A 15,696-nucleotide genomic window follows, 5' to 3' on the forward strand; every position below is an offset into this window, starting at 1 on the left:
AACACACCAGCCATCACAGACCGCACAGCTGGCTCTCAGAACACACCAGCCATCACAGACCACATAGCTGGCTGCTCGGAACACACCAGCCATCACAGACCGCACAGCTGGCTGCTCAGAACACACCAGCCATCACAGACCGCACAGCTGGTTCTCAGAACACACCAGCCATCACAGACCGCACAGCTGGCTGCTCAGAACACACCAGCCATCACAGACCGCACAGCTGGCTGCTCAGAACACACCAGCCATCACAGACCGCACAGCTGGCTGCTCGGAACACACCAGCCATCACAGACCACACAGCTGGTTCTCAGCACTGGAAGATGGTGAAACCTTGACAAGTCAGGGCCTGGTGGGCGGCCCCTGGAACAATGAGGCATGCTCTTGTGGAGGCAGGGCAGGCCCAAAGCTATGGGACCATGTGATCATGGATAGGAACCTCCAAAACTTGGAGCTACACAAACCTTTTCTTTCTAGTGATGGAAATTTGGCCACCACAGTTCGCCCCTAGATGCCCTTCGTCCTGAAAACCCTCCTCTGAAGAACATATCGGCCAGGGCCAAACCTGTCCATCAGACCGCCAGGCCAAGCCACTCTGCTACCTGCCATCTCTGGAAGAGGGGTCTAACTCTGGCATACAGCAGACGCTCAAGCAAAGCCTGCTCAATGAATACAAGCATCTACCTTGTGACTAGACTGTTCACCACTTCACTTAGGGTACCACACTCACCATGGGGACCTGGCAAAGGACTGGCAAGCCTTGGCACCAGGAACTCTACCTCAAGGGCCAACACTTGCCCAGACACCAAAACCGTATCACCCACTAAAGAGGCTCAGGTAAGGGCATGACAGCAGCACCCCTGCACTAGCAGACTTCTGTCTGCATGGAGTCCCACTTCCTTCAGGTCTTCCAGCCTAGCCCCAGCTCCCTGCAGACTCAGGGCTCCAAGGACAGTCCTTTTGCTTCTTCGTTTTAACTCAAATCTAAATGTGTTCTGCTTGGTGACTGAGTAGTCAAGGTGAACTCACAAGGACAGGGCCAAACACCTATCTAGAACATGCCACAGGACAGACAGCTCTGATCATCCTGGTGGTGACCTTTGAACCCCTGAAACATCCTCAAGAGAGAGTCTCAGGGCAGGCAGTTCATCTCACATGGCACTCAGGGTGGAGTTGTGGGCCACACGGGATCAGCTGGACATCAACAGGTACTGGCAACAGGGCAGCCAGTACCAGCAGGCAGGGGGAAGGAACCCTCGAGTAAGAACTGTCACTCCCTGCGCAGACTCCCTGTTCTGGGAAAGGGAAGTGTCGTCCTCACCCCGTGGGGGTCGCTCCTGCCTCCCTCCCCCCAACCCCCTTCCCTAACCCCTCCTAGGCTGATTTAATACATCTCACAGTGTAACGCAACAATGTGCACTGAGTGATGACGTTCCTGGTCCTACAAGCCCTTCCGGTGAGGATCCCACACACAGCAAGCCCCTGGTGAGCTGCCAATCACTCCATCCAGGCCCTGCCCCGTGCCTACCTCAGGATGGAACTGCTGCTCCGTACGGGAATGGCAGTACTGACAGCTGTCCCCACTGTCACACCGTGAGGGCTCGCCCCACTCGTCACCATGCTTCACACTAGGGCAGGGCGTAGACCTAAGAGGAGGAAGAGTGTGCCCCGTGTGCTCAGAATCCAGAGGGCAAAGGGCAAAGTGAACTACAGTGACCATGTTCCCACTCGGGTGCAAAGGAAAACAGGGTGAACTTGCCATCTGAGTCAGGGCTGCCTGTGTGAAGGGGGTGAGGGACCCACAGCGGGGGTTGGCCCAGGGCTCTGTCTTCTTCAGCAAAGTAGAATCTGAGACTTGATGCTTGCTGTTTTCAGACTCTTAATCAGCTTAAGTGACCCCCACCCCCCACCCTCCCCACACTTTCTGGCAGCTTCACAGTCAGTCATTTGGGGTTTATAGTCAGAACTCCCCGCGTGGGACTCTTTTTTCCCTTTATCCGGTTTCCCATCCTTTTTACAAGAACGCCCACTGGTCCTCTTAAGGCCTGCAGTGGTGACAGACAACACCACTGATGTATACTATTCCTGGTTTTCTACTCAGGTCTCCTGACCCTGAAGCTATTTAGAAAGCAGTGAAGTCACAAATCCACCATCTCTATTCATCTATAAGAACAGATGTATCTGGGCACTCAAGGGGACATGGGATTATTACAAAGAGGAGAGGGTAGCAGCCCTCTGCAAAGAAAAGGTCCAACAGGCTGAAGGAGGAACCTGTGAGGACTGAGGCCTGGGCCACCAGGAGTGCAGACTGCAAGCCCAAAGGAGAGGCCAGCAACACAGAGAGGGGCAGCTGGAGGCAGAGTAGATGATGCTTTGGAAGATGGGTGACCATCAGCCTGGTGGGACCCCAACCCAGATGCAGGTGAGAATCAAGAGGGCAAGAAGTTCAGCAACCCCTAGAACTCCCAGTCTCCAGATTCAGTGCCCTGCTATCAGTTTGGAAGGTGAACTCTATCTCACATCCCACTAAAGCCAAAGGTGCAGTGACTGCTGGGTGAGGCACAGCCCTTCCTTACATTACAGGGGTGGTACATTGTATAAGGGTGGTGCATTGTTACCAGAAGTGCTAAGGGTACTGGACAGGCTGCAGGGGGTATCCCCAGCTGTGTTCCCCAGACAGGGCTGCCAGTGGGAGGATCACGTGAGAACCTGCCTGAGTGCAGAGAGAGAGAGGCCCCTGCTCTGCCCTCACTTATCCCTACAACAGCTGTTCAAGCCTTTACTTTGTCTGTAACAAGCCCAGCCCTTTAAGACAGCTTCCTTGCCTATGGGGTGACAGCATTGCTGAGCAGGGACTCCTCAACGGGAGAATTCTCAGAGTGGACATCTCTACGGCAACAGCGTGGAAAATGCTCCCCCTCCCCAGCATGGGGTGCAAGAGTCACTGGAAAGAAGTGAAGAAGCCTCATGGCGCCTGCCAGATGAACGGAGGCAGCGGGGTTGCAGCAGGCAGGCCAGTGGTTACAGTAAAGACGTACTCTACAGCCAGAGCAGACCCCTGATGGGGAACACCTGGGAGATGGCTCAGGGTCCTCCTGCCTGTGGCCCCCGAACCCACCTGTACTGGAACATCCTGGGGTTCCGACGGCGGTCTCTGCTGTTGTGGTAGTGTGGACAGGCGTAGCCCTGGCGACATAGGCGTGGTGGCTTTGGGCACTGCTCCGTCTTATAGCTGCCCAGTACGAAGTTACTGTCTGTAAAATAGATGCAAGAAAACCCGGCCTTTAGTGCTCTCAGTAACATCAGGTACAGCAGCCCAAAAGCCCATCCATCACCACCGAGTAGATAAACAAACACAGTTCACCCGTGAGGAAGGACCAGACCTGCCGTACTATGGACTGCAGTAGGAGATGCCAGGCACAAGGCTATGACTATGACCAACATTCATTTGACATACAGAGGAGAGAAACCCAGAGATGAAAGAGCACCAGAAGACAGGGAAGCCCTGCTAACTGGGATAGGATTCCTTTGGGAACTGGCTGGAAATATAGATCAGTTAGTAGAGGGCTCATCTAGTGTGTACAAAGCTTGGCTTAGTCCCTAGCACAATACAGGCATGGTGGGACAGCCTGTAATCCCAGCACTTGAGAGGCATAGACAGGAGCATCAGAAACTCAAGGTTATTTTTGGTTACATGGCAAGTTCAAGGCAAGCCTTAGTGAAATGAAGCCCTATCTCAAAAAGGAAGAGAATTCAAATGACAGTGAAGTGATGATCACACACTGTGTGACCAAATTAAAAACCACTGACAGGCCGAGGAGATGGCTTAGTGGTCTTTTTTTTTTTTTTTTTTTTTGGTTTTTGGAGATAGGGTTTCTCCGTGTAGTTTTGGTGCCTGTCCTGGATCTCCCTCTGTAGACCAGGCTAGCCTCGAACTCACAGAGATCTGCCTGGCTCTGCCTCCCGAGTGCTGGGATTAAAGGTGTGCACCGGCTTAGTGGTCTTAAGCGATTGCTGTCTGAGGACCAGACTTCAGATCCTAGAATTTATGGAAATTCCACACAGGCATGCCAGCCTGCCTGTAATGCCATCACTCAGAATGCAGATCCGGTGAGCTGTGGGTACAATTCAAAGACCCTTTATCAACGAATAAGAGGGAAAGAGTGACAGAGGACACCATCTGATGTCAACCTCGGCTTCCACATATACACAAATGCACATTCACTTGTCCACAAACACATATTCACAGGCATGCACACACCTACCCCACACAAACAACAGAAACAGCTTTTTTTTGTTTTGTTTTGTTTTGTTTTTTGAGACAGGGTTTCTCTGTGTAGCTGTGGAGCCTTTCCTAGAACTCACTCTGTAGCCCAGGCTGGCCTCGAACTCACAGAGATCTGCCTGCCTCTGCCTCCCAAGTGCGGGGATTAAAGGCCATGAACTACCACCGCCAGGCCAGAAACAGCTTTTTTGAGACTATGTTTGTCCTCGGCTCGCTGACCTACTCCCATTCTCAGGGATGTCTTCTCTTTCTTGAACTATTTCTATTCCTGTAAGAAAAAGTCAACTTACTGAAATGTAACCCCAAGCTCCACAGACTTGGGTGGTGACTGGCCAGGGTAGGTCTACCCAATGCACCAGATGTCTGGCTTTACTGTGGATGCTGTCAATAAGGCTGGGATGCACAGGAACATAGGCCTGGATTTTCTTCTCAGTTTGCAGTGACTAAAAATACTTTTAGGCCAGTGAGATGGCTCAGCATGTAAGAGCACTTACTGCATAAACCTAGCAACCTGAATTCAATCTCTGGAACCCACAGTGGAAAGAGAGAATTGATCCCCAAAAGTTGTCCTGTGACCTCTACCTAAGCACCATAGCATTTGAATGCCCACTCCCACCTCTAATGATGATGATGATGATAAGGATAGGAGAGAAGAAGAAATTCTTACTTTCAAAAATGCTTAACATTTTTGTTTTTTTACAAACAAAAAACAAAAAACAGGTTATGCGTAATCTAAGCTGGCTTCAAATTCAACCTCCTGTGTCTGCCTCCCCAGTGCTGGAATCAGAGGTGTTGACCCCCATGCTCTGCTCAGATTGTGCTGGAGAGTAAACCTTGGATCTTTTGTTAGGGAAGTGCTGGGGACCGAACCTAGGACCTAGAGCCCAGGCAAGTGATCTAATACTGAGTTACACAAACCCAACCCTTTTTTACTTTCAATTTTGAGACAGGGTCCTATTAATTGCCCAAGCTGGCTCTGTAGCTCAAGAAGGCCTAGATTTTGCAATCTTGCTCAGACCGACTCCCAAATGGTAAGAATACAGGTATATACCAACCACGCCCAGCTTAGTATCTATGTTAACTCTATGAAACACTCTTGCTATGTAGCCTAGGCGGGGCCTGAGTTCATGATCATCTTTCATCCACCTCCCGAGTGCTGGAATCACAAAGTGTGCATCATCAACATTCAGCTTAAAAATGATTCACTTTATGCTGGGCGGTGGTGGCGCACGCCTTTAATCCCAGCACTTGAGAGACAGAGGCAGTTGGATCTTTGAGTTTGAGGCCAGCCTGGTCTACAGAGTGAGTTCCAGGACAGCAAGGGCTTCTCAAAGAAACCCTGTCTCAAAACAAACAAACAAACACAAAACAAGGCTGGGAAGCAGTGGCGCACGTCTTTAATCCCAGCACTGGAGAGGCAGAGGCAGGCAGATCTCTGTGAGTTCAAGGTCAGCCTGGGCTACATTAGTGAGACCCTATCTCAAAACAAAAAACAAAAACAAAAACAAAACCCTTAGCAAACAGAAACACGAGTAAAGATTCCCTGAAAAATCACCTCCCTTCTTTCCAAATCTACCCTACAGAGACGTGGGGGTTCTCACCTCCCACCTGTGGCACTGGACCAGATGCCCGCTTGGAGGAGGAGAACAGATCCTGCCAACAGAGAAGCTGCTGAACAAGGGTGATAAAAACACGCAAAGCCAGACATGAAGCTGCTGCCACACCATCCTCTAGCTGACTGTCACATCTTTAGCTGTCTGTGACTTTGGGACAGGGCACTGCAAGTCTCCCTCTGCAACAGAGACTGGGCAGGCAGTGCCCCCCTCCTCTCCCAACACCTGCAATGTGATAATAGGCCAGAGCTTGTCAGCACTGAGCCCGCTGGGACAATGAAGAGGACAGTGGGAGTCTCAGTGGTGCCAGCCAGCAGCATAGTAGGGGGACCACAGCAAGAGGCAGACAGAGTCAGAAACAGCTCCACAGTCATGCTGTTAATTATCCAGCCTCTGGCCCCTAGCTGTAGACGAATTTCTAAACAGTCTTATAAAATAAGAAACACAGAGCCAAATACAGGGGTGAAAGCCATGGAGATCAGAGAAGTAAGAATAGCCACCAACTAACCTTAGCTCACCACACCGCTGTCGCTTCCCAAGAGAACCGAACCAGCATCTTCCTGTCTAACCTGTGCCTTTATTGCTACCACCACCTGTCTTTGTTTATGGCTAGCTGTGTCCTCTGATCTCCAGGCAAACTTTATTTATTGACGTACAAATAAAATATCACCACACCTAGCTCTGTTCATTTTATCCAATGAGGGATGAGGACTGCAGGAATACAACCCACAGCTGGACTATCTACGATTTGAACATACTACTTACAACCTAGAGAGCCCGGAGCAGAGCAAGTTGGAGGAGGGCATCAAGACTTACTGCACTGCTAAAAACTTCACAGACTGGACATACCCCCAACACAGATATAGATAATTAAGAAAATAATAAAAACAAATCTTAAAAAAGCCAGGTATGGTGATGGAGGTCTTTGATCTCAACACTCTGGAGGCAGAAGCAGGCGGGTCTTTATGAGTTTGAAGCCAGCCAGGTCTACAGAGCAAGTTAAGACAGTCAAGGTACACAGAGAATCCCTGTCTCAAAAAACCAAAACCAAACCAAACCAAACAACAAAAACAAACAGAAAAACCTTCACAGTCCATGGGTAACACACAGGACTACCCTTGAATATGGAATTTCCTGTGTGTGTGTGGTGTGTGTGTGTCTTTGTGTGCGTCTGTGTGTGCACATGTCCTTGAATGAACATGTGGGGGCCGGAGGTTGACATCAAGTGTCTTCCTTTGGCATCCTCATCTTATTATTTTTAAACATTTATTACTTTATGTGTACGAGTGTCTGTCTGCATGGATGTCTGTACACCATGTGTGTGCCTGGTGCCCATGAAGGCCAGAAGAGGGCATCAGATCCCCAGAAACTAGAGTTACAGACTGTTGCCATGTGGATGCTAGGAAACATACTCTGGTCCTCTGGAAGAGCAGCCACGCCGTCAACTGCTGAGTCACCTCTCCAGCCCCTTTCCCCTCATTATTTGGAACCCAGAGTTTAACAACTAGCTGAACTGACTGGAGAACAAGCCTTCCGGGTCCTCCTGTCTCCAGCTCCCTACTGCCTGGATTACAGGCCTGCACTGTGACACTCGGGTTTTCTCAGGAATGCTGGGCATCCAGTCTCAGACCCCAGTGCTTATACAGCAAGCACTTTATTCCGAGCCATCTGCCAAACCCCTAAAATGGTGATTTTTATGCAGATTTTACCACAAAACAAGACTTTTACTCTTCACAACTATCATTCACAGGGCCTGCAGGGAATATGGGTTTCATAGCCACAATGGACGAGTCCAAGGACAGACAAACATCTGATTTAAGCTCCAGCTCCACAGAAACCCAGGTTTAGGCAGGTGGATCCGACTTTAATGGGGTAGGTGGTAGCAGACACCAGCTAGCAATGTGCTGGAACAGGCTGCCTGAAGTTGCTGTGGGCCCTGACACTTCCCTCAGCCCCACAGCCAACCAACACCACCCACCAAGACGACAGGCTACAGGTCAGCACATTCTGGGACCAGATGGCTGGGTTCAAATCCCATTTGGCCATCTGTTTCCTAAATGGCTAACGGTTAGCAGTGGACCGAGGAACCTTGGTTTTTCCATCTGACCCTCCTGCAGGCTATGTTAAGAACTCATGAACGGAGCAGGTACCAAGTGAAAGGTCACGGCTCTCCCCTGCAGGTACTGCAGTAAGCCTGGGCTTACCTTGCCACCGAGGATCCTCCCCCAGGATCTTCTCGATCATGGCCTGGCTGGCCAAGACCCCAGGCTGCAGATCAGGTACACCATCCCCACCGCTGAGCTGGCCGTTCTGCAGGGCTTCCTGAGCCTGAAGCTCCCTGCAACCAATAGCACAGCACAGCAGTTATGGCCTCAGAGTCCCTGAAGGTAGGGAAGCCAGCAGAACCCATGGCTCCAGAGCCACCCGATCTGTCCCTTCACTGGCACTACCTGGAGGTTTAGGGCCAAACTACCGTAGTGCCATCAAGCACAGCAGCCCTGTCTTGGAACACCAGTTCCATCTCAAATTGCAATTTTAGAGCTGGTTCGTTTACAAAAGATCTGCCCCACTCCCACCCCTATTTTAGATAGGGTCGATGTAATCCTGGCTCTACTGGAACTTGCTATGTAGACCAGGCTGTCCTGAAACTTAAAAAGGTCCGCCTGCCTCTGTCTCCTGAGTGCTGAGATTAAATGCATGCACCACCAACCCTGGCCCCTTTTTTCTTTTTTCTTTTTTTTTTTTAGGAGGAGGAGGAGGAGAGGGGCTCACTCTACTGTAGCCCAGAATGTCCCGGTATTTACTAAGTCACCCTATATTGCAGATAGGGCTTGAACTCGTGGCAGTCTGAGCCTGACTTGGCCTCCCAAGTGTTAGGGTATTAAAGGTGTAGACTCAGAAAGGATCTACTTTCCACAGCAGCTGGGCACACATGATGTTCATTTGTCTAGACAGAAAGCATTACACCTCTGTCCCTATCTGTGGCTCACAATTCACAAGGAAACAGAGAACAGATGAGGGGTGGACCTCAGTTGGTACAGTGCTTGCACAGCACGCATGAAACCCTGGTTTGATCCTTAGGCACCATAGACAGGTACGGTGGCAAACTCTGTAATCTTAGCACCCAAAGAGTGGCAGGAGGCTAGGCCGAGGCCAGTGTGGTATACACAGGAGATCCTGTACCCAAACAGTAACTAAATAAAACTGGGCCTCGGAAACAGATGCTCTGAAGCAAAGACCCCAGAAGCAGCAAGGGAGGAAGCCAGTCCTTAGGTAAGCACCCTACTCACCTGATGTCACACACAGGCGGCCGCAGGTCCAGGGGCCCGTGTGCAAAGGCACAGTGCAGACCATTCTTCACACAGTGGCCCCGTGCATCTGTCTCATGGATACAAGTGCCTGTCTTGTAGTAGCGCAGGTGGTACTTGCGCTCAGTGTCCCCAGTTGTTCGATGCAGGTAGGGGCATCTGGGAAGCAGAGGGGTGAACACACGGACTAGTTCTTGTAGACTCGGAGCTGACCCTGCGCTCCCCCTGCCTCCCGCTGGCAGAAGCTGCTTCTACACTGATGCACACCGAGGGCTGCTCTGACAGAAGGATGACATTATCGAATGAGTACCTGGCCCCACCACCTTTCCCTATTTTACACCATGCACTGCTACCGGTGCTCGTCAGTTTTCTGTCAACTGGACACAAGCCAGGGTCATCTGAGACCAGGGAACCTCAACTGAGAAAAATGCCTCCATCAGACTGACTTGTAGGCCAATCTGTGAGGCATTTTCTTGACTGATAATTGATGTAGGCGGTTCCAACCCCAGGCAGGTGATCCTGGATTGTGTAAGAAAGCAAACTGAACAGGGTGGTAGTGGCACCTTTAATCCCGGCACTGGGGAGGCAAAGCAGCACATCTCTATGAGTTCGAGGCCAGCCTGGTCTACAGAACACCGTGCCAGGACAGCCAGGGCTACAGAGGGAAACCCTGTCTCAAAAAACAAACAAACAAACAAAAAACAGAAAGGGGGGAAAAAAAGAACGTGAAGTGAGCAAGCCAAGTGAGAAAGCAGTAAGAAAGACTGTAAGTAGAGTTCTTCCAAGGTGTCTGCTTCAGTTTTTGCCTCAAGTTCCCTCAGTGATGTGAAGTGTGAGCCAATTAAACCGTTTCCTCCCCCAAATTGCTTTGGGTCAGAATGTTTTATCACAGAAAGAGAAAAGCAAACTAAGACATTGTCCATATTATCATTAATTACTATGCCAAAACTCATGAGATCACATAAAGACAGAGGCTTCCGAGTGGTGAGGAAGTTACAGGGTTCTTTTTTTTTTCAGACAGGGTCTCATGTGACCCAAGCCTGCATAGCCTCTACCCAATCCCCATGCTAAGATGACTACCACACCCAGTTTATGTGGTGCTAGGGATTGAACCCAGGGCTTTGTGCACACGAGGTAAACAATGAACTGCACAGTCCCAGACCTTCACTGATTTTATGTTATTTACTTTTTAACGTATTGTTCAGATACCTGTAAGTCAACAGATCACTTTTTTTTTTCCTGGAAATACTGGGAATTGAACTTAGGACTGCATGCATGCTAGGCAAGTGATCTATCACTGAACTACAGCTCCTGCCCTCCTTGACTGGTTTTTAAATAATGTCTTTTAGTTAATGTGGTAAACAAAGTTTAAAACAAAAACATCTCCCCAAGAAAAGGAAGAACTAATTTTATTACAAACAAGCATTAAAGCACAAGCCACAGAGTGATCTTGCTCTCTCTCGGAGTTAGACTACATAGGAAGCAAGCAACTCCAAATTGTGCCCATCACTTCTCTCAAACTGGGAACTAAACTCTCCTACCTGGTTTATATTTTGAGACAGGTCTTCTATATACCAGGCTGGCCTCAAACTTGCTATGTACCCCAGGATGCCCTTTATTCTTAATTCTCCTATCTCAACCTCCCAAGTGCTAGAATTACAGACAGATGCCACACCTAGCCTTTACCATTTTCTTTCTCTCTTTCTTTCTTTTTTTGGTTTTTCAAGATAGGATTTCTGTGTAGCTTTGGAGCCTGTCCTGGAACTAGCTCTCTAGACCAGGCTGGCCTTGAACTCACAGAGATCCACCTGCCTCTGCCTCCTGAGTGCTGGGATTAAAGGCATGCGCCACCACCACCTGGCCATTTTTCTTTCCTAAGAAATGTTTTACTATACTGTTTATTTTATCTATGTGTCCAATAACTCCAGGAGTCTGTTTTTTCCAGGACTTAATCCATGATGTTTTTTTGGTGGCAGGTACCTTTATCTAAGCCATTTCAACAGTTCTGAAGTTAAATTTTTTTTTTTTTTTAATTTTTAGGCAGGATCTTACTATGTAGATCTGGCAGGCTCAGAACCTCTATGTGGACCAGGCTGGCCTCGAACTCAGAGATCTGCCTGCCTCTGCATCCTGAAATCGGGGATTAAAAGTGTATGCCACTACTCTCAGCCCTGAATAAAATTCTTAAATGTTCATTTTTGTCATACACACAAGTCATGTCATCTTTCTGACAAGTTATTATCAGAGAAGTTAAGGATAAGCTCTGAGTCCACATCCTGGTGCTTTTAAGGACCCCAAGGAGGGGAAGAGGTTGGGAAGAGCCAAGGCAGGACCTGGGGCAAAATCGAAGAGACAATGCAATGTCACCCATGTCACAATCACACAACAGGTGCATGGTTATATACTCCCCAGAGAGTCATAAACAACCAGAGAAATACAGGGGAACAGAGCAAAGAGGCCTCATGCTGTAGGGTGTGTGTGTGTGTGTGTGTGTGTGTTGGGGGGGGGCGATGACAACGCTACAAACAAGCCCTGAATATCACGAAATGGGCCTCACCTCCCTTTACAGCCCACATCTACCTTGCAGTGACCAGGGATGTGCCCATTCCAGTGGTCATTCATTCTAACTGCCATCCCATCAGAGAAAAAGGTGTGACACCACTCCAGAGGGGTAGGGAGAGAGGTCCCTACATGGCAGACGCAATTCACCCACCCTTATCCATCCTCCCAATTTTACACTAAATTTATGTCCATTCTCATGGGGTTTGCTCTGACTTGTGCTGAGGGGCACCTTGCTTCTCTGCTCCAGGACCATTGCCATGGCAACCAGAGCCCAGTCTCAGATTTCTCCACAGAGCAGCCGCACCCCCACTGTCTAGCACTCTTTTCTGCTTGGCCAGGCAGTCGCTGCCCACTACTCCATGACCTCAAAGCCTGAGCTTAGATCAAATATAAATAAAATGCCTTTAATAAATAAAAGGTATGTCTTTGTTTGTTTGTTTTGTTTTTTTCAAGACAGGGTTTCGATGTGTAACAGCCCTGGCTGCCCTGGAACTTGCTTTGTAGACCAGCTGACCTCAAACTCAAAGACTCACAGAGACCCGTCTGCCTCTGCTTTCCGAGTGATGAGATTAAAAGCATGCGCCACCACCACCTAGCCTGAGTTTCCATTTCTAAGACTTAGAGAAGCTTGTCTTATATCTCAATGGCTATGGCATGTGTCACATTCTTACCTGTGATATCTCCATGGAAAGACTCTTACTCATATAAATACTCATAGGGGGACCAGTCGTGATGGTGCACACCTTTAAACCTAGCACTAGTCGGCTAGAGGAACGCATATCTCTGTGAGTTCAAGGCCAGCCTAGTCTACAAAGCAAAATCCAGGACAGCCAGGGCTACAGAGTGAGATCCTGTCTCAAAAAATAAATAAAGATAAAAAAACTTGTAGAGCCTAGGGCTTAAGTGAAAGCTGGACTCCCTGTAGGGTGAGTATGAGCTGCGACTGTGCAAACTTTTGCCATGAATGGGAAGCATGAGCAGGCTTGATGGCTGGAGTACCACATCTAAGAGGGAGAGGCAAGCAGATATCTGAGTCTGAGGCCAGAGTGAGTTCCAAGACAGCCAGGGCTACACAGGGAAACCCTGTCTGGAAAAACCAACAACAAAAGGAAAAAAAGGGAAATTCTAGAGGCGGTAGAGGTGGCTCAGTGGTTAAGAAAAGGTACTGCTCTTGCAGAAGACTTAAGTTCAGTTCCCAGCATCCACATGGGGTACACAGCCACTTGTTAACTCTAGCTCCAGGGGGATCCAACATCTCTGGCCTCTGCAGGCTTCTGCACATACCAACACACAGACACAAGAAAATAACTAAAACAGCTGAGTGGTGGTGGCACACACCTTTAATCTCACCACTCGGGAGGCAGAGCCAGGTGGATCTCTATGAATTCGAGACCAACCTGGTCTACAGAGTGAGATCCAGGACTGCCAGGGATACACAGTGAAACCCTGTCTCCAAAAAAAGAAGAAGAAATGGAAACCCAGCAAGTTACCAACAGTGAGGTGGTCTGAATAAGAACGGCCTCCACAGGCTCATATATTTGAATGTGTGGTCACGGAATGGCACTACTTGAGAGGGATTAAAAGGTGTGGCCTTCACATTAATTAAAAAAAGCAATTAGGCCGGGTGGTGGTGGCGGTGGCGGCGGCGGCGGCGGCGGCGCACGCCGGCGGCGCACGCCTTTAATCCCAGCGCTCGGGAGGCAGAGGCAGGTGGATCTTTGTGAGTTCGAGGCCAGCCTGGTCTACAGAGCAAGATCCAGGAAAAGGCGCAAAGCTACACAGAGAAACCCTGTCTCTCTCTCTCTCAAAAAAAAAAAAAAAAAAAAAAAAAAAAAAAAAAAAAAAAAAAAAAAAAAAAGCAATTAGTTAAAGCAACCTTTTTATTCCTGAACACGAGTTGTCTCCCGCTAAGGTAGGATTTGAGCGGTCAGCATTGGATGCGAGGAAGACAATGCTTTTACAGCTCAGGGGTAGGGGGTTTCCAAATGGGGAATTTGGCAGGCAAAATCGGGGCTACAGGAGAAGAATATAAGCATAACCAGTTAGTCCTGATGACCTCCTGAAACAATGACATGGTCGCAAGGTGGGCGTAACGAGGTAGTCACAACAACAGGTGGTCCTAACAAGGTGGCTATAGGTAGTTATAACCTTTTGAAACAAAGGTAGGGTGCAAGATGGTTATAAAGAACTTTTTAAAACAAAGACATGATTGCCATTCCTGAACAGGCAGTCCAGAACCATTTGTAGTTAAGGTTACAGGTAGGACAGAGTCCAATCCTTGAGAAACAGAGGTTTAATCATAAACAGAAATGAACCTGGTTTGTCTTTACTATAAGATGGCTTTTAAGCCTAAGATGGAGGGCAGGCTGGTTCTTCATCACCACTTACATTAGAATAAAAATCAAGTGCAAAAAAAAAAAAAGAAAGAAAGAAAGAAAGGAAAAAAAAAGAGGTGTGGCCTTGGAGGAAGTGTGTCATTGGGCTTTGAAGTTTCAAAAGCTGAAAGCAGGCCCAGTGTCTCTCTCTTCCTGCTGCCTGTGGATCCAAATGTAGAACTCTCAGGTACTTCTCCAGCAACATGTCTGCTTGCCTGCCAACAAGCTTCCCACCATGATGATAATGAACTAAGGCTCTGAAACTGTAAGCCAGCCCCAGATAAATGCTGTCTTTTGTATGAGTTGCTGTGGTCATGGTGTCTCATCACAGCAACAGAACACTGACTAAGATAGTTTCCATTAAAGATCCACAATGAAAGAGTCCCCTTATATGTTGAAACCCACCTAGACAATATCTGTTCCCAGATGCCCCAAGTATCTTTAGGAAATGGGAGGGGGGCTGCCCCATGAACTAAGTAGGAAAATGAGGCCTGCTGCTCAGAAAAGTTGCATCAAATTAATGAGTTCAATTTTATGTATAAATAAGACAAACTGAAGCCTTTAGCCAGCTACAACACCAGGGACAGAGCCTAAGTAAGACAACAGTCATTTGGCACACCGTGGGAGCTACCTGAACCTTCTCCATCCAAACAACCATGGGTACACACTCCTGGCTCCCTGGAAGTTTGCCTTTGTCTCCTAGAGTTCAGGAAGGCATACGTAATGCCAAGTGATGTGCATCCGATCCCACGGAGGTACCGTACCTGGTCTCAGGTAAGAATGGGAGCTTCTATCCTTCATGCTGGTCCCACTTTCCCCCCCAGAAATGACCTCAAAAGAGAAGTACTTGGTGTAGCAGCACATGACTTTAATCCAAGCACTTGGGAGTCAGAGATAGGAGACAGGCAGATCCCGGTGAGTCTGAAGTCAGCCAAAGCCACATAGTAAGATGATGGATGGATGGATGGATGGATAACACACAGACTGACTTACTTTGCTTGTAGCCCCAGGAGCACCCATGCTGGATGAACGTAACCCCATTGCCTGCCCTAGATGCTGCTTAGTGGGTGTGGGAGATGGATCCACCACTAGCTAATTAGCTGGCCAACCTAAGCAGGCCATGTGGAGCCTGAAGGCCAGTTCCCACAAGGGCAAGGCCCACCACACATGACCCAGAGCAACTAATTGAGGCCAATGCTGGCAAAATGTCATGCCCATCAGAAAAAAGGGCAAGTTGTCATCCAGGATGGGATGAAGCAGGCAGTAGTACCCTTTGGAGCCAAACCTCCAAATGACGTAGTTGGCAGGGGTCCAGCAGTTACCCAAGGAGTATCAGAGGGGAGGACAGGCTGAATAGGGGTCACAGGAGGAGGCAGGAAGGGGGTGACCACCAACCAGGAGAGTGCAGCAGCAATCTTAACAGGACGGTTTGACAGCAAGATTTCCCAGGGAGTGTGTGTGTCAACAAGGGAGAACTGGGAGGACTCTAAAGAGAGAGACGACGCAAGAGAGGGTCCTCACCCAGGTTAGTGATGGGAGGGAACCCAGAA

At 48.9% G+C, this 15,696-nt stretch overlaps 1 protein-coding gene and 1 long non-coding RNA gene across 3 annotated transcripts in view; one reads left to right on the forward strand and one right to left on the reverse strand.

Annotated features, from left to right (window-relative positions):
• The window catches only part of Unkl (unk like zinc finger), a 47,795-nt gene that overhangs the window by 25,728 nt on the left and 6,371 nt on the right, over window positions 1–15,696 (reverse strand). For both annotated transcript variants that reach the window (XM_059270300.1, XM_059270299.1), the window contains exons 3-6: window positions 9,192–9,368; window positions 8,106–8,239; window positions 3,122–3,257; window positions 1,532–1,649 (exon numbers count right to left, since the gene is read on the reverse strand). In XM_059270300.1, coding sequence (XP_059126283.1) covers window positions 1,532–1,649; window positions 3,122–3,257; window positions 8,106–8,239; window positions 9,192–9,368 — 565 coding nt within the window. The remainder of the gene's footprint in view (window positions 1–1,531; window positions 1,650–3,121; window positions 3,258–8,105; window positions 8,240–9,191; window positions 9,369–15,696) is intronic.
• Window positions 313–6,579, forward strand: LOC131916783 (uncharacterized). The gene is made up of 3 exons (XR_009380596.1): window positions 313–840; window positions 2,105–2,425; window positions 5,872–6,579. It is a non-coding gene; the product is annotated as an uncharacterized LOC131916783 (long non-coding RNA).

Source organism: Peromyscus eremicus, chromosome 8a, assembly GCF_949786415.1.
Source record: "Peromyscus eremicus chromosome 8a, PerEre_H2_v1, whole genome shotgun sequence".
Classification (NCBI taxonomy): domain Eukaryota; kingdom Metazoa; phylum Chordata; class Mammalia; order Rodentia; family Cricetidae; genus Peromyscus; species Peromyscus eremicus.